This window comes from Chenopodium album, chromosome 14 (assembly GCF_948465745.1).
Source record: "Chenopodium album chromosome 14, dcCheAlbu1.1, whole genome shotgun sequence".
Taxonomy (NCBI): Eukaryota; Viridiplantae; Streptophyta; class Magnoliopsida; order Caryophyllales; family Amaranthaceae; genus Chenopodium; species Chenopodium album.
This window is the reverse complement of record NC_137847.1, coordinates 27971618-27990334: the sequence shown is the minus strand read 5'-3', so window position 1 is coordinate 27990334 and position 18717 is coordinate 27971618. Positions and strand designations below refer to the sequence as shown.

General features: G+C 33.8%; 1 protein-coding gene across 1 annotated transcript; it reads right to left on the bottom strand.

Annotated features, from left to right (window-relative positions):
- Window positions 1-1861: 1861 nt before the first annotated feature.
- LOC145579122 (biotin carboxylase 2, chloroplastic-like) lies at window positions 1862-17666 on the bottom strand. Its single transcript, XM_081636397.1, has 17 exons — window positions 17487-17666; window positions 17311-17381; window positions 16150-16475; window positions 15252-15393; window positions 12567-12665; window positions 12370-12426; window positions 11290-11361; window positions 10937-11026; window positions 10060-10119; window positions 6767-6952; window positions 6584-6676; window positions 6422-6503; window positions 5265-5371; window positions 4218-4293; window positions 3958-4004; window positions 3773-3835; window positions 1862-2219 (listed from the first exon to the last, which is right to left on the bottom strand). Exons 2-17 carry the CDS (start codon window positions 17362-17364, stop codon window positions 2163-2165), a joined length of 1611 nt encoding a protein of 536 aa, XP_081492523.1. The 5' UTR covers window positions 17365-17381; window positions 17487-17666; the 3' UTR covers window positions 1862-2162.
- Between the last annotated feature and the right edge of the window lie 1051 nt (window positions 17667-18717).

Genomic DNA, 18717 nt, shown 5'->3' with positions numbered 1-18717 from the left:
GTAAAATTGATGACTTCTTGACGGGCTGGGCATACAATTCAGCAACTCTACACCATGAAATCAGGCTGAAGTGGGCAAGTGGCTACTCATCCCATAGAAATACCAAATACTGATGTGTTTTAAAGTAGATTTCCCAGGACTTTTAGAGCATAAGTTTATAACACTGTTACTTTTATAGAGGAAATGATTTTCCAATATTGTGAGTTTATATTAAGGGAAGTGGAGAGGCTGCATTTAAGAGTGGTCTACCCTCTTCAATAAACAATTTGTGGGCTTATATCTTCAATTTGCATTGTTTAGTTGCTTTGGCGACTCCTGAAATCATGATCATCGCTTGCTACCACAACGCCATGATCCTCTCACCTCTTTCGCTATTTTTCCATTTGTGTCGTAATTTACATTTGTAGATATGGAAAAGTAGAAGAGAAGATTGAGTGTGAAAATAACTATTCCATTCTTCTAGTGTTGTTTGTATTAGTCAAGATTGTTTATAGCTCAGCTAGCAATTTTTAGAACATCAATGGTTGCAAAAAGAGAGGAAGATGGAAAGATAATGGGAATATTAGGTGATGTCACAAAAACTCCGGTTTACAGTAATATATTGAATGGTGGGCTGCGACTTTTCTCTCCTTCCTCTTTTCAAGATCCATGGCAGCTAACAGAGACGAGATCGACCATCTTCCTCCATTTTAACACTAAGAAATATTAATCCAACTCTTCAAGCTTCTTTTGCTCCAATTTGGGCGATTTCAATGCTAAATAAGGTGATAATGAAAATTTCTTAATTCTGCTCACTTTCTCTCTTCTCCTGCCTAGATTTTGCAAATATGCATTAATTTTATATAATTCAAAATTAATTTAATCTTTTTTTCCCTTTCATTCTATATCAATTGTGATAAAAATGCTATAATAATTATGTTTTTTTTTCTTCACTTTTCTTGGTTGATTTGGGGATGATGGAGATTTATGAAGTTCACCAAATCAATGACATCTTTTGAACTATTTTACTTGTACCAAATTAATAGTGATCCGACTAATGACAAGTGGTAAACAAAGTAAAAGAAAAGCAATATTTTATCTAACACATAAAGTAAAATGAGCTTAAAGAAAAATGACTTTCCACACAATGGATAATTAAACTAGTTTTGAATTTTCCTCCAGAAAAAAAGGTTTTCAAACATGCTCATGGAAAGCCATTTTCCAATCTCCATTGTATTTTGTCAAAAACAAACGGCCTAAGTGAAAAATGAGATAGAAAGGATTTACAGAAAATCAAGAAAGGAGATCAAGAGGAGAGAAAAAACAGGGAAGGGTGATGACTCAAAGGTGGTAAATTTTCAGATAATTTCTTGTCGATTTCTCAACAACATGGTGTTCAGCACCGCTGAGCAGTGGCGCTAGTGGAGGGTGGGTTTTAATGAATGTTGGATTGGTGGAGTCTCATGGATTGAGAGAGTGATAGTAACTCAGAATCAGAGAAGACAAAGATGGTACGTCAATGGGTATGGCCACTTGGAGTTGGAGATAAGAAATGAGATTCGGTTAATTTGTGGATAAATGGCTTAAATAATGGAAATAAAAGTATTTTACAACATATAATAACTTACCAGTTACCACAGTTAAAAATATCGCTGCTATTTCTTAAATTTCAAATAAGGGAAGTGTTACATCTAAAAAAAATGAAGTATATATTGTGTAATGCAAAAAATACAGCACTCGACATGCAAAATCCCACGATTTTTTTTTTTTTTTTTTTTTTTTTTTTTTTTTTTTGACCAATAATCCCACGAATATTAAAACTAAACAATTGATTAAACTCGACAGCACTGAGACCTCCAGATGCAAATTTTTCAACTCCAAGTGCTCAGCGAACCTTCATCTTCATTTAGAAACCATAACCAATCTCCCTTATAAAAAGAAAGCATACTAGTGATGAGCTAATAATGTAGCAAACTTTTTATAAATAATTTGTAGTTATCCATACAATATAGTCTTTTCTATTTTTCGGGGACCTAGGAAGGAGGGTACTATATATTGAGGTTAAATGCCCAAGTTCTTCCAGCTGAATTTACTGCCTCTTTTTGTTGCCTTGTTTGGAGAAGATAATTCATTGCAAAAAAGAAGAGGTGATTCAATGGAGGTAAAGAGCACCAAAACAGTATTTAGGCAGTTGCACCAGTCAGTTCTTTGGCAGGAGTTGCAGGAACAATCTTTTGGGGCTGCATTCAAGAAAAGTTAACAATTCAGATGCTGAATGGCCAGAAACAAAATGTCATAAATTCAAGAAAATTTTACGAATGGAAAGCAATGAAGATATTGACTAGCAAAGTTGGCTAGCAAACTACTGAAAGTCAATCCTGTGGACAGTTAGCAACCTCAATTTCAGTCAAATTTACCTCGAGCAAAATCTCATCAAGCATATAAAAAAAATGTCAGGCTCAAGCAGGGTGCTAATCAAACATTTGACAGGCTAGTTGTTTATGCAAAAACTCAACTGAAAAAAAGCATCTTTCCCATTGCCACTGCCTTTTTATTCAGTGATCAAGAGAAAGATTTCTCTTTCAATGGCTTTTCGATGACTATATAATCAATTAGTAATACAGAATTATTATATGCACGCAGTATCAACAGACTGCAAATCGGCTTTTGGCCACTTGATTGGCTGCACCTGCATAGAATGGTCTATGGCTAGGCCACGGTGCCTTCAGGAATCCTGCAAGGGCGACAGCCTAGAAGACACATGTACTGTGCCCAACTGCCCATTGCATGTAGCACAAATTGGCCATGATTCATGTTCTTACACCCTATATGAACCATAATATGACGCAAAACACCCATGTACCATATACGTGACTTTGACCTCAAACAGCTCTCTCCGAAGAGTGACTAAATCTATAGATCATTAGTGCTAATTAACCTGGACAACTGGAATTTAATCCATTGCCAGGATTTCAATTTTCATTAGAAACCCTACTAAACAGATTGATGCTTTAGATTAGAGTTTTATGGTGCTACTCACTTACTCAGAGATTAAAGAATATACCTAATACGTGTAATTTTACGTCAAAGGCACCTTCATCATACAGACATTAATTTGATGAAATATGAAACGATTATGTGGAATGGCTCATTGAACAGAGTAGGCCCACAACTAGAGAAAACTAAATCATAGTCCCTTAGATATAGATTTCATTTGCCAATCTTAGATTGTTATCCTTAAAATTTCATCCGAAGTCCCAGCAATATCACTCTTAACTCTTTTACTTAGAGCCATTCTTACTCACTTACTCAGAGATTAAAGAATATACCTAATACGTGTAATTTTACGTCAAAGGTACCTTCATCATACAGACATTAATTTGATAAAATATGAAACGATTATGTGGTATGGCTCATTGAATAGAGCAGGCCACAACTAGAGAAAACTAAATCATAGTCCCTTAGATATAGCTTTCAATTGCCAATCTTAGATTGTTATCCTTAAAATTTCATCCGAAGTCCCAGCAATATCACTCTTAACTCTTTTACTTAGAGCCATTCTTACTCCTTCCCCCCTTCTCTGTGTCCCACCCTCCCAACCAAAAAAAAAAAAAAAAAAAATCTGGCAAGTGTGAGGCTGATGTTTTTACTTTCACTCAATAGAGCTCTTGGCTTTTGTGACTAATGTCACCGGGATAATGGATTAGCAAAACTAATTAGCCCTTCAACATCAAAAGGGAAACACATGATAAAACATTGAAAACAATTAATGGGGTTTATTCAAAAGTCTTACCTCTGCCAATTCCTGTTCATGCTTGGGAATGAAAGCGGTATCTACATTTCCATTTTTAAAATCCTGTAAATAAGCAAAGATACAAGAATCAGATAAGATGGGATTTGTAAGATGAATTCACCTCAATATGAAGAAGAAATGATAATGCCAAAAATGATAGCGAAATTTGTAAGATAAGTATTCACCTCAATATCAAGAATTAGTTTATGGTATTCAATAGTTGTGGGGACCCCTGCATGTAGAATATCAGTTGATTACTGATGAAAGGATGAGACCACAAATCTTATATACAAAAAGACTTGCCAGAACATAAGTATGAGATTCTCTAAAGCATTATTGGCAGCCTGCCAAGTCCTAATTTCTTCAACCAAGCCAAATATGTTTAAACAACCACAAAGATGTGCTGAATTTTATTACATCTTCAGCAGAGTTACTTCACATGTACCTGTAATAATTGTATCATCGAGAGCCCTCTTCATACGTGCAATTGCTTTCTCTCGAGTTGGAGCCCAGACAATCAGCTACAATAAAAAAAAGATGCTATGTTAATTAAATACAAATGACACTAATCTGAAGATATCAAGCAAATTGTGACATAAAACTATCCAAGGTAGAATTGTAAGAAACATGGGAATACATGAAAAGTGGAAAGAGTTAGAAAAACATGCTTATCAAATCAACAAAAGTCAAGTTAAAAACTTTGTTTTAGGGTACAAAACTACTACCCTCTGTCCCCCAAAGATATTCTCACTTCTCTTGGGCATATAGATATGGGAGAAATTTGGTGATGGGAAAGTAAATGATAATGAAAAAACAATTTTTGTTTTGTTTTGTTTTTTTTTTTTTTTTCAGGTCAGAGGATAGGTGGCCCTTTGTTGACTAAAGGTGAATAAAAATTTGAAAAGAAGGTAACAAAACATTATTTTATATTTTTATTTGGTGGACCTAACCCAGAAACTCGAAAACGGTTGGCAATATCATAGGGAAAATATAAAATGGAAAATTGGGAGTTTCAGAGATAGAGGGAGTAAATACAAAGGATTTATGAGAATTTTAACATAAATGGAGAGAAAAAAAGATTAAGATCCCATTCCCACATGACTAAATATTTTCTTACGTATTAAACACAAAAGATAGTCAAAGAGAAATGTATGCATAGTGAAAAAGTCCAAATGGTGCAATTAATAAAAAGGACAGAGGAAGTATAATAGAAATAACCATAAACTTCAGGTACCATGTTTGGTGAAAAGGATAGAGGGGAAGAGCAAAAGATAATTATTTTCCAATTTGGATAACTTAAAAAATAGGGAAAGGAAACTAAAAAGACCCTTAAGATGGAATGATCTCTTGCACAAAGCATAAAAAACTCTAAGTTTGTATTAAAATTGAGAACCGACATATTCAACATAATAAATTTTGAATAAATTTAAAGCTGGAAAGGGAGAGAGAATCTTTGATGTCACACAGAGAAAGTTTGAACTAGTAGACATACCTTGCCAAGTAGAGAGTCATAACTTGGTGGAACAACATAACCAGGATAAACATGGCTATCCATCCTCACAAACGGTCCTCCAGCAGGCAAGTAACTGGTTATTTTTCCTGAAATAAGGATGATAAGTCAGCAATTCAGCATCAATCTTTTGTACCTTGGTGTAGCTTGTTAAACAGGATAAAAGAGATGTATCCATCTTAGTAGGGAACCGACACCAATTTGGTCATAATTTTTTATCTCTTAGTCCATGACAGTTCATTGAAAATGACAGAATAATATATATATATATATAGAGGGATCCGGTGAGAATAGGTCCATATGTGAGAATTCATACTTATATGAGAACTGATTAAAAATTTAGTACATGTGACTCAAATTAAAATTTTGAACATATGCGTAATAATTTAGAACATTTGTGGGAGTAATATGTTTAGAACATCTGATTTAAGATTATGAACATGTGAATAAAAATTTAGAACAAACTGATATAGAATATAGAGAGTGAGTAAAGAATTTGGAACATACGAGTAAAAAAAAAGAACATACGCTTTAAAATCTGGAACATATAATTAAAAATCTTAGAACACACGTTTTAAAATTTAGAACATATAAGTTAAAAATTTTGGAACAAGTTATTTAAAACTTATGACATCAAACTTAACTAATTTATGGTTTAGAACATGTGAGTACTAAATTAGAACATTTGATTTAAATTACAACACCTAAGGAAAAGTTTAGAACATCAGATTTAAAATTTAGAACATACGAGTAAAAATTTAGAATATAAAGAGTGTTCTCACATAAGAAAAATTCTCACGAGAGCCTTCCCCTATATATATATATATATATATACACACATTGAGTATAAATATAAACTAATACTTATTATTTTCATCATGCACATGCATCAATCATGGCCACTGTGGTGCTGACAGTAAATATCAAGTTTGAAAGTGTGTAGATAGCCATTCCTTCCCAACCAACTTAGACTTGGAGGAGAGAAATAGTTACAGAAAGAGGGGGAAGGGGGTCTTGTGGCTGAGAAATTAGATCATTACAGATTCTGGAAATGCTAGTATTAAATTGTATAACTTTATTGGGGATATAGAACGGATCTAAGTATGATGCTAGGCAATGCAACAAAAAAAATTCCATACCAGGTCCAGGACGGAATCCTTTGAATGCATCTTCTGCGTTGATTCGGCATTCAATTGAATGTCCACTTAGCACTATATTTTCCTGTAAATTGACAACTGATAATTAATCAAGCACCACAATAGCCATGCAGAGATATTCCCCAAAAATATAATGATGTATACCTGTTTGTAGCGGAGTTTCTCTCCCATAGCCACTCGAATTTGTTCTTCAATCAAGTCAACTGACGATATCATTTCTGTCACTGGATGCTCAACCTTCATACAAGAATGATAAATATCAAGTAATACACCAAACCTATCAAATTAAGATATTATATACTGTATTATTTCATGACTTCTGTCTACCTGGATTCGGGTGTTCATTTCCATGAAGTAGAAAGAACCTCTTTCGTCCAAAAGGAATTCCACTGTTCCTACACCAATGTAACCTATAGATGCTGCTGCAGCAACAGCAGCATCACCCATGGCTTTCCTTAACTCCAGAGTCAATGCAGGAGAAGGTGCTTCTTCAAGTAGCTTCTGGTTTCTCCTCTGGATAGAAAGACAGCCAAATAAACATTAGCACACTAGTAAGGTGGAAACATAGATACAGATCGGAGGATTTCAGCCAAACTCAATTTATTCTCATTAGAAAATATACAACGCAAGTGGTGGATTCATAGAATACATAAGATTTAGGTACTACTACCTCCATTCAGGGGTGGATCTTAATTATGGCAGGCAGGGGCCTGCCCCCCCCCTCCCCCCCTAAGGTTTTCCGAGTTGTTGTTTATAAGTAACATGATGTCTAATAAATACATTATAAAAGTTGTGGCATAGTAGTAGAGCATTATTAAGCAAAAGGTTGGAGGATCAAACCTCAGACCCCCTAACTTTTTGGCCCAAGATCCGCCGTCCATTCCTAAAAGTTCTTTACGGTTACTATTTGCAAACAGATTTAGGCAATTGGAGAGTGATTATTGCTGTGGTGAGTGGGTGTAACAAAATGGTGGATAAAGTAAGAGTGTTAACAGGTGGGTGGGTGTAATAGGGTAAAGTAGTAAAAGGGATATGTCAAAAATAGTACGTAGTATAAAGCAAAAGTGTAAGGAACTTTCAAGAACAGACTAAATCAGAAAGCTTTAAGAACTTTAGAGGTAGAATTTATAAGCTATGAATTAGCTTACTCAAATAGTATGAAGTAAGAAACCTCCTAATTAATAATACAACTAAAATTAGGAAAGTAATAAAATCAATATTAGTGCTACTCTTGTTGTGCCTATTATCATCACACAAGGAAGCACATGATGAGGAAATACACCGCTTGGCTCACGATCCATGACCAGAAGGTAGGAATTTCTGACTTCTATGGCAAGGCATAGATCTTGTAAATTCTCACATTGAAATCAACACTCTTTTAACCACTTCATGAATTTACTCTACTGCTTCTCATTTTCTCTGTTATGCATCCAGAATTGTAGCCCTTTTGTACAAGTATCTATCCAATTGCTTAAAACTTGTTGAGAGGGAAATTGATAAAATGGATCCACGCATTCGCTTGGTCAAGGTTGTGTGATAAAGAACAGGTTTGGAACAAGTTTATCACTCAACCACAATTAACATCATCTTCTTTGTAAGTTTATATTCCCTAACCGCAATTACATATTCACTTATTACTGATTTTGTCCCTTGCTTGTATCTGTGTGTTACACGGACAAGGAAAAAATTTTGCCATACCCAAGTTGTCCCGAGATGGAACTGGGTATGGCATGCAGCCAGGACACACCATGTTGTCATCAAGTACAACTGTACAAAGATAAGGTTGCCGAGGAGAAATATTTAAGGAGGAAAGATGATATTGCCAGTGACTTGCTGCTGACGTAGAGAGGGAAAGCAAGTTATTTGTTACTGTAGTTGCAGTCCCCCCCCGCCCCCCCAAAAAAAAAAAAAAAAAAAAAAAATTAAGTTATTTGTTACTGTAGTTGCAGTCCCCCCCCCCCCTCCCCCCCCCCCCCCCCCCCCCCAAAAAAAAAAAAAAAAAAAAAAAAAAGAACTAGTTTGAAGGAACGTCAAGGTGAAAGTAGGTGATCAGGATGATATATAGATATCTATAAGTGGTCAACAGCTGAATTTTTTGTAAAACTTTTAATTTTTAAATGGGTGGAATTGCGGTTAAGGTGTGAGTGATATCTGTTTTTTAACTCATCAGCTGAATAATTAATACATATACTTACATAAAAAAATCTTGCATCCAGGACAACAAAGAAGCTGGAAGGGCTTTTCGTTTGGGACTAATTATAAACTTATAATTTATCTAAATAGTTATTAACTAAAAAATTATTAAAAATTTTAAAGTTGTATCCCTGTATGCGTGTCCAAAGTTGAACGACGACCCTGTGTCCAAAATTTTTGGACTTACCTGACACTCGAAATTGTCCATACCTGCATTGGATACTCAAATCCATGTCCAAATAATGTATCTTTTTATAGGTCTTAGGCCATAATGGGTTTTGATCGAAAACTCTTGTTGCCTTATTCAACCATTTGTGTTTTGAATCTAAACCAACACCAGAAGAGAGGAGGAGGGTTTGTCAATCGCCATGGGATAGAGCCTAAAATTAGGTCAATAGGGATTGTAAAATGAGAGAGGCGGAGGGAGGCAACTAAAATCACTTAAATTACCTCATATAACTTGATACAAACCTTGTTTCCCATTTTTTTCAGGGATAACTAAGCTGGAGGTTGCAATATCCGTTCACAAAATCAACACATTTACCTCTATATCACGAGTTACATGTTTAATTTCTTTGAGGGGGGAGAGAGATCCTGCCTAAGATGATATGTCTTCACGTAGTACATGCATAATGAAAAGTTCCTACCCTTAAGGGCTAATGCAATATGAGCCCACACATAAGACATAACAACCAAAAAATCCCAAAGACAGCTTCATATTTTGTGCACAAGAGAGCAATTATATAATGATTTGCTCCCAAATGCATCTATTGATAATTTAGTAACTCAGTTATTCGTTGACATTTTATTCAAACATGCTTTCACTTTTCTTCTTTGCTTTTTTACAGCACAAATGAATCAGAAACTTCCGGACTAGCGCCACAAAATATTTCTCTCTCCTAATTTGCTGCAGAGTTTTACACTTTGTTTGGATAAGAAGAAATGGAAGGAAAAGAAGAGAAAAGAAATGGAGGGGGACAAATTCTCTTGTTTGGGTAAAAGATTGGGGGAAGGAAGGGAAAGGAGAGGGAGGGATCCATTTTCCCTCTCTCTTTAATAAGTATAATCCCTCCAAAATTGGAGAGATTTGGAGGGAAAATGGAGCTCACTTCCCCCTCCCTTTCTTTTCCCTTCCCTTCCTCCTTTTTCCCTCCCCTTCTTTTCCTTCCTTCTTTGCTATCCAAACAAAGCGTTAAGGTCCATGTATTAGATTTAAGAAAACCTGGCAAATGAGTTAGTTTCACCACAAATAACTAAGTTTGAATTCATTTTATTCCACCCATCCCAAAGATAAGGCAGAAAAAATCCCGATAAAAAAACAAATAGCTTAACATCTGACAGCACAAAAGGAGCCTACATGGAAAGAAGTAAAAAAAAATGGACTTGGTTGCATGCGGGAAGGAAGCAATTAAAATCAAAGGACATACCTGAATACTGCAATCACGCTCTCCAAAGTGAATAACATTTCCAAATTTATCTGCAAGAACCTGTTAAGGATAGCAATATACAATTAGAATGAGTAAGTGAAATGCAACGTATTTGCCTTATTGGCGACTCATATACAATTTAACTCATAAACTAAACCACCTATCCAAAAAGATGCATCCTCATTTGACTCCTATTGAAAGTATTAAACTCGACCTATTTAGAATTTTCCACAACACTTTATTTATTTTGGTAAAATAAGTATACAGATCTGTAACTTATTACCAGTAGCAGATGTTGAAGACTTTATTATTTGATAAGAATTGGAAGACAAAAAAGGAAGACTAACAAACACAAATTCGATCAATAGAATTTTTTACATGTATTCCTTGAAATGGAACACTAACTTAGATCCTCCCACTGAAATTTATTCTAAAAGGAGAGAAAGACAAGTGTCCAAACAAAAGCCCCAGAATTTACTTATCTCTGAGTTTTTTTAGCCCATCAATAATACAATACTTTGTATCACTTAAAATCATACGTTTTCTTTATTTAGTATAGTATCATTTTAATCATCAATAATAAAATAATTAATTTATTCAAAGCCATCCAATGAGCAGGGAAAAAAAAAAAAATTAACTCAGGTTGACTAAGCTTCTGGCCTGAGCCATAGATTAAAATGAGTGTATCTTCTCAAGGCTCACTAACCCTACCCAAACCCCCTACAAGAAAATAGACAAGATTTTGTGTTCTATGTTCTAAAGCAAAACACCAATAGCATCCGGCACTCATATATGCCCCAGCAATACAGAGCAAATGTTATAGTTGTAACAGCAGCCTATAAACCAACCAAAACACCATAATTTTGTTGTTGAATACCTGGAATTCAATATGCCTTGGATTTTGAACGTACTTCTCCAAATATACTCCATCATTTCCAAATGCAGCTGCAGCCTCACTCTTAGCTTGCTGGTACGAATATCGTCAAAAGTTAATGAAAGAAGCAACAATACCAATTTTTGTCTGGACATACATACACCAATATCAGGCTGCAAAGCAGCAGCTGAAATTCTCACATTTGGGCCACTTGTATCAGGTATCCACATAGTAAATAAAAACTCTAAGCATGAAATAGAAGCCTCACAGGACTGTTGTTACAGTTTTTAAAAAAACAGCGTTGGTAGATGAAAAATGTACAAATATTTTGAAAAAAAGAAGCAATTTATTATCACCTGCAGCAACTTCACGAATTCATCCGGCTCCTTAGCAAGACGCATCCCACGGCCACCACCTCCTGCAGTTGCCTTCCAACAAAAAAATTTAAGATTCTCTGGGCATAATGAAGATCTTTTGGCATTGTATGCCGGGCAACAAATAATATGTAATGATATTACCAAATTACCATGCACACACTTTATTAATAAAGCCAAACTACATGCATAAGGTACAAAATACAACATATTTATTTGATACTAAAGCACAGACTGTTTGATAAAATTTCAGCAAAAACAATTACTAAACAGATGTATCTGTTGCAATGAGAATACAATATCAACATGAATATAAGATCTAAAAGCTTTAGTGGGCAATACTTTAATACACCTACAAGATATTTGGGCTTTTGATGGAGAATAGTTTTAGATCCTCCAATTTCAATACTTAACAAAAGTGAAAGAAATTGGAATTCTCTAGCATCATATCATACATATGGCAAAATCTAGATGTAGAGGTCTTCAAAACAAATCCCATTCAAGATGAATATCTGAACATTTGAAGATGAAGATAACCTAATTTTATGTTCATACCTGACACCTAAATAATAATGAGCCAGCATAATAAAATAAAATAAAAAATTTTTAAAAATAAATAAATAAATAAAAGCAAAAACTTCAATAATAGAATCACACTCTTATTTAAATAAAGTGAAAGTGGTTTACAGAATAGAATTTTGTGCGTTATAAAACCACACAAGTACTCATATCTCCATTTTAATAGGAGCATAATTGACAACATCATATCCAATGCCACCTAGCAGGCTAGGAGGAGAATCAAATTAGTTAAATTCTTTTGCTATTAATTTTTCAATGTCCTAATATAATATAATACGTACATAGTATGGGCATAATATCTAATCAACAACTCAAACATATTTGCTGTGAGTTAGTAAGAAAGAGCCTTACCACCCCAAAAAAAAAAAAAAAAATATTCCCTTATTCTTGGAGAAAAGGATGGAAGATACAGATGCATGCTCTCAGTGTAGGGTTCAAAATAAATTTGATATGTTAACCTATTCCAGAAACGCAAAGTAGTACCTTAATCATAACAGGGAAACCAATTTCATGAGCAAGCTTTATTGCTTCATCTGTGCTCTGCATATTTATTACAAAAGACATAGCTACATGTTAGAAAACTAAGTCTGCAAGAAAAGATGATCTAGTGCTAGAACTCAAAGTAGTTTTAATCAGTTGTACAATGATGTACAATGAAACGTAATGGAAATCAATTTTACCTGTAACAATCCATCACTTCCTGGAACAGTTGGAACACCAGCCTTCTTCATGGTTTCTCTAGCAGTTGACTTGTCACCCATGACACGGATGCTATCTGGCTGGATATTTACAATAGGATTAGAGTGTAAAACAAGTTTATACTTTGTAGCTTCTTGAAGTGTTGAGGTGGAAGATGGCAGTTACAAGATTTAGATAGATAAAATTATACAAGAATCACCAAAAGACATGTAAGGATTAAAGAGAAATTAAATGAGACACATCATTTCCCTGTGTATAAGAGTTATACAGAACTTAAGTCTTAATTTCAGGCTCTCTTCCTTTAATATATTGTCCACAAAGAACTACTAGTATTGAACCTTTTCGAAAAAGATATGAACTGATAGGACACATATAACATCTGAAGTATTGTATAGGCCAAAAAAACTTAAAAGCCCATAATATAGCCTATAGAGCTTAAACCCTTAAATTCACTCCTTAACAGCTTGTTGCTCGTTGCTCGTTGCGCAGAATCTGAGCGGTGCAGGTATCAACTGTATTCGGTCAAATCTAATTTTTAATTTTAAAGCATACAGATGATTTCTTAAGTATCAATTGTACTGGAGTGTTTCTAAACCAATTTATGTAAATGTCAACATATTAAAAATGTTTTCATCAGATTAAGAAGCTTCTGAATTCAAAAAGAGAGATATCAGTGAAAAAAGGGAAGATATAATAGTTTAGGAATCTTGAAATCCAGGTAGGAAATAAAATTAATTTAACTTTGGTATCTGACACATTTTCAAATACTATTTTTGGGGAAAATAAAGGGATTTTAAGTGATACATATTCCTGGAAAAGCAACTTACTTTCTACAGCTAGCCTTAGACTAAGGGTTTGGAAGTTCACATTTTGTATGTAAAAAAATTTGAAAGTTTGAACCTCTTTACTCTTGCAAAATAGTAAGAATGCTTCATGAATTAGTATATTTATGTTAGATTTGCAATCGAAATAAAAGAACAAAAAGTTTAGATATGTTATATATGATTTTCCAGAAATCAGTGTTTCTTGCAAAGTTGCAATGAAATATTACAACAAGCTTCCAGGTGCCAACAAAAGTAAATAATATTCCAACAGGTAACTTATATAGCTATACAGAATGCCCCTCAAAACTTTATGATCATCACTCATAACTGAACTTAGATGTTGGCTGGTCTGATATGCAGAAAGAAGTAGAGATACAATTCTCTATAAACAGGGGTGAAGCGACTGAAGCCACATGTGGGCTGGTAGAGGCCCGACCTCCACGACCTAGCTCCACACCTCAATCATTTTTTTAGTTAGTTCCTATACAAAAGAATTTAAAGGAACTAAAAACAAATATCTGCCTTATTGTATTAATCATTTAGTTTTGTCAAACTTGAAAAAGAATACACACGACTTTGCTGCCTACAAGTGGCAACACTTGGAATCAAATCTGATTAAAACCAATACTTTATATATATCCATAACATTATATCTCATCTACAACACAAACAAACAAAAAATAAGTATTTCATTCAAAAGATTCAAACTCATTTCACCTCTTAATTTCTTTTTCTTTCTTTCTTATCCATTAATCAAATATTAATTTTTTGAAAATTAATATATGATAGAAAAATTTTAAATAATTAAACAAAAAAGTAAAATATTAATATATAAAAAATCTTAAAAGTTAAATAATTGCAAATAAATACTCAATAATTGATAAAAAAAATTAGTAGGAAGTATGTCTTATCAAAAGTCTTACACATAAGATCATCTATAATACTTATTTTTCTACATTTTACTAAAAGTTGTCTAGTCTTAAAATTATGGTTACACTTTTAATTGTAAATTATTTATCATTACAATAATTGTCATAATTCTATGGTTGAAACTAATGAAGAGAAGACAAGAAAAAAAAATATTTAACAAAAATTCAAAAAAAAAAAAAAAAAAAAAAAAAAAAAAAAAAAAAAAAAAAAAAAAAACATAATAATAGAGATTAAAGTTAAACATTAAAAAAGGAAAAAATGTATACACAAAGTACATAAGAAAAAAAAAGGGGACATATGCACACATAAAGTCGACAATGATCAAAGGAAGACAAAAGGTATTAGGATTGCAGTGTTTACAAAAACAATTAATCATATTTGTATTCAATTCTTACAATTAGGATATTGATAACCTAAAGTAGCCTAAAATTATTAAATTTAAAATTTATAACTTAACGCTACTAGTTTTGTAATCAACTTTCACTTCACCAATGCGAAGTTTCAAGCTTTCTAGTTTTTCTTGTTGAGTGATTAAACGCAAATAACAAGTTTATAACAATTTATCAAAAATTAAGACAAGTCAATAAGGCTATGAGATTTATATATCCGATCTTGCCAAATCGCATTATCCCAATCTTTATTAATTAACTTATTTTCCCTATCACATAACCGAATAATGAAATAAAACATGAATAATATTTTTCTTCTATATAACTAACATAATCTAATTTTTTTGGAAAAAAAACAAGTCAAGAAATATCTACATTAGTGTTTTTTATAATTTCTCTTTCTTAAAACTTTTTACAGATACATGAATTTATTAAAGTACTCTCAGCAATATGCGCATATAATGTGTAAATCTATACAATAAAAACCAACAAATCGAAACATAATATGATTAGGACAACTTACATTTGGTCCAATAAAATTTATTCCATGTTCTCTACACATCTCAACAAAAACAGCATTCTCAGCAAGAAATCCATACCCAGGATGCAACATACTGCATCCACGACTTACAGCAGCAGATAGAACATTGGGGATCACCAAATATCTGTAGGAAATGAATTAGTAACAAAAGACAATTAAAATAGAAAAAGATATCATTTTTCCTCCTTCCTTCCCTCTCCGACCACTTTCCCTCTCTATCTATCTACCTATTTTATCTATCTTTCATTCTTTCTTTATTTTTAAGGGGAGCAGGGATGTCAATTAGCTTCCTTTAAAATACTTTAACCAAAAAATAATTTATTGGGATAACAATTCTGGATCCAAATTCAATATGTCCAATGTATATTAGTGATCATTTAAATAGCTTATAAGTATATTTTAATGAGCTTTAACGGGTGAGCAAACAAACTAATTGATAAGTGAATCTCTCATAAAGGGCTGCAATTCACACTGAAGTTCATAATTTAATAAACCGTAAAAAAGAGTTATCCCTTTAGTACCACTCTTTATTAATTTATCCAAAAAGCCGATATGTAATCAAAGACGCCATACAAAGAATATATTAGTACTCCATTCTACTTTATTAACAAATTTTGGAACACTTTGCTATTCTACTAAGTGATTCAAATATTGCATGTTCTCCAAAAGTCCTAGACCATTAGTACCAACAAAAGGGACACAAGTTACTAATGCAATAGAAAATAGCTATTTGTTATTATTAAAACATACAGATTACTTAGACCCTATATCATGGATATGTAGGAGAAAGATTAATCACATTGCACCTCCCTGCCACTAAAGAAACAACAATTAAGTTAAAAATATAGAGCAGAATCATATCTTATCATCAGTGACTTACGATTGATTACTTGGAGCTTCACCAATGCAAACAGATTCATCAGCGATTTTCACATGGAGTGCATCCTTGTCTATGGTTGAGTAGACTGCAACACATGGAATGCCCATCTCATGAGCAGTTCGGATCACACGGACTGCAATCTCACCTCTATTAGCTACCAAAATTTTTTCACTGCGACAAGTTGCTGCAAGAGCTCCACCACACTTTCTAGCTTTACGACTAATCTTAAGAACCTGAACTGACTGCCCAGGAAAATTAACCCGGCTCCCTATCGCCAAGTTAGATGGAGCACTGCTGAATCCATTGGTCTGGTTCATCCATAAGCCCTGCAATTAAAAGACCATTTACCAAAAATTTACATGAGCCATTAGCATACCATTAAATTCACATTAAAACGCTTGATCTAAAAAACAAACTCATGGTATTATTATATTTTCCAACTATGTGACAAAAGACTTCAAAAATTAGACTACACATTATGAGCAACACATGAGGAGGGTTTTGGTTGGTCAAAGTGTACTAAGCCTTATCCAACCGATCAATACTAATGCTAGTCCGGAGGCTGCTTCCAAAGTGATATATATAAAAGCTGTATACAGTAAACAGGCAACTATTAAATTCTAGATTCATTTATCAAATAAGTTACAATTATAAACATGTTTCTCCCATTTCACCCTCTCCTCACCAGTTGTACATGTATAGCCAACTATCATATATGTTAATTTGCACAATTGGAGCAATTATTTTGCTCATTGACAGAAATTGAGATAATTGATTTTGATCAATTCGCATAATTTCTCTAATTAGCATAAAATGAGCGAATCTAAGAGTAAAATCAATATCTCCTTTATTCGTACAAATGGGCACAAACCAATTTACTCATTCAAGCGATTAATCACATACGCATACATAACTAATCCAACAATATGCTTTGTATTACATTACTTATACAAATAGTTAAAGAAACACGAAATTTCAATAATTTGACACCAACTTCTTGTCTCATAGAATGCTAATTACTATACTAAAGTGCAACAATTCAGGGGCAAACCTATTCTCATTCTACAGAGCTCGAAACGTCACATCAAAGCTCCAATCAAAATTTCGATAATATCATAGCCAAAATCAATCAGAAAAAAAAATATAAAAATTTGAGCTTACAGGTTTAGTAGTAGATGGCGCAGTTACAGATTTGCAAACCAAAAATGCATCCATATTCACCGATCAAATACCTGCAATTAATAAAAATAGTTAGCCAAAATCAATTGAAGTATGCAAATTTTAATTCAAATTCAAATAGAAAACAAACAATGTGAGGCGAAATTAATAAAACTAACCACAAGAGAATATGTCAATGAAGAAGAACAATGAGAGATCTCTTCAATGTGAAATTTGAGTTCGCAAATTCAATGAGAAAGTTTGTAGTAATTGAAGTAGTTGGAGTTGGAGTTGCAGATTCGAAGAGAGAGAGAGAAGAGGGAGGTGAAGTTGTTAAGAAGTAGGGAGAATAAAAGAGTGAGGACGATATAATCGATGTAAAACGAGAACTGGAACTTGGAAGTGGACGCGCCAAAACTATTGGAATTGGAAAGCCCAACCCACTCATCTTTTGCTGTTTTCAGGTTTGGGCTGGGTAAAAATGTACTTTCGGGTGAGCTGTAGAGGTGATCAAAAATCGGGCCGGCTTGGGCTACAACACAATTCCTCGTGTACAAATCCGCAAAAAAGTAGCGGGCTTGTCAGGCCAAAGCGGGCTTTTTTGGGCCGAGTTCAGGCTTTTTAACAATAAATGCGTTTTTATGCTTGCATAAACCTGCCTAATTTTTGGGTCGAGTCAATGTTGATCACCTCTAGTGAACTGTCAACCTGTCGGGGATTATTTAGTAAATTTACTTTCTTAGCGTTAACATTGAGGGTTAATCAAATGCTAAGGTTAGACCCGACTCTTCTCTATAATTTGCTTTCCATTCCCCCAATTTTTGGGTCATGCAAATTACAATTTTCTTTCATTTATGGTGGCTCTACATGGTTGCTTATTTATTTTTCAAGATATCTTTATATAAGTTCTTTAAGTTCTTAGACCCTATGATGAGTGAGTATATGAGGAATTTGTATTGTCCTAGTGCTCTTATTCTCTCTTAATTTAATTGTTTTTTCACCACTATACCTAGCTCTACTCCCAAGTTATTTATTCATTCAATACTCGTTTTCTTTCCCCTCCTGTCCCAACATGCTTTCAAGTCCCCCTTGTATTTATCCAATTCTGTCTAAACACATGAGTTGTTGCTTTCCCATATGGAGAATTGTCAATCCCTATCAAACCTTCTTCTATTCGGGTGTCCTCAAACTTTTATCCACTCTGAATTTCTTTCACCCAAGTTTCTCTTTCCTTTGCTTAGATTCAAATGTTTTCACTAGGGTAAATCCATTAAAGTCAAATCTAAACCCTCCAAATTTGTTAGACTCAAACAACTCATTCGACTAAGTGCAATCTCTACCCATCCCCTTGGGTAATCGAGTTGTGGCTAAAATAATCTGGATCAAGGGTCTAATCACCGCGCCTAGAGT

Excerpts from the sequence above, each read along its gene's own strand:
- LOC145579122 (XM_081636397.1), bottom strand. The coding sequence starts at position 17,364 with ATGGATGCATTTTTGGTTTGCAAATCTGTAACTGCGCCATCTACTACT. Across the intron at positions 10,120-10,936 it reads CAAGGCATATTGAATTCCAG|GTTCTTGCAGATAAATTTGG; the intron begins GTATTCAACAAC and ends TATCCTTAACAG. Across the intron at positions 4,294-5,264 it reads ATGACTCTCTACTTGGCAAG|CTGATTGTCTGGGCTCCAAC; the intron begins GTATGTCTACTA and ends TTTTTATTGTAG.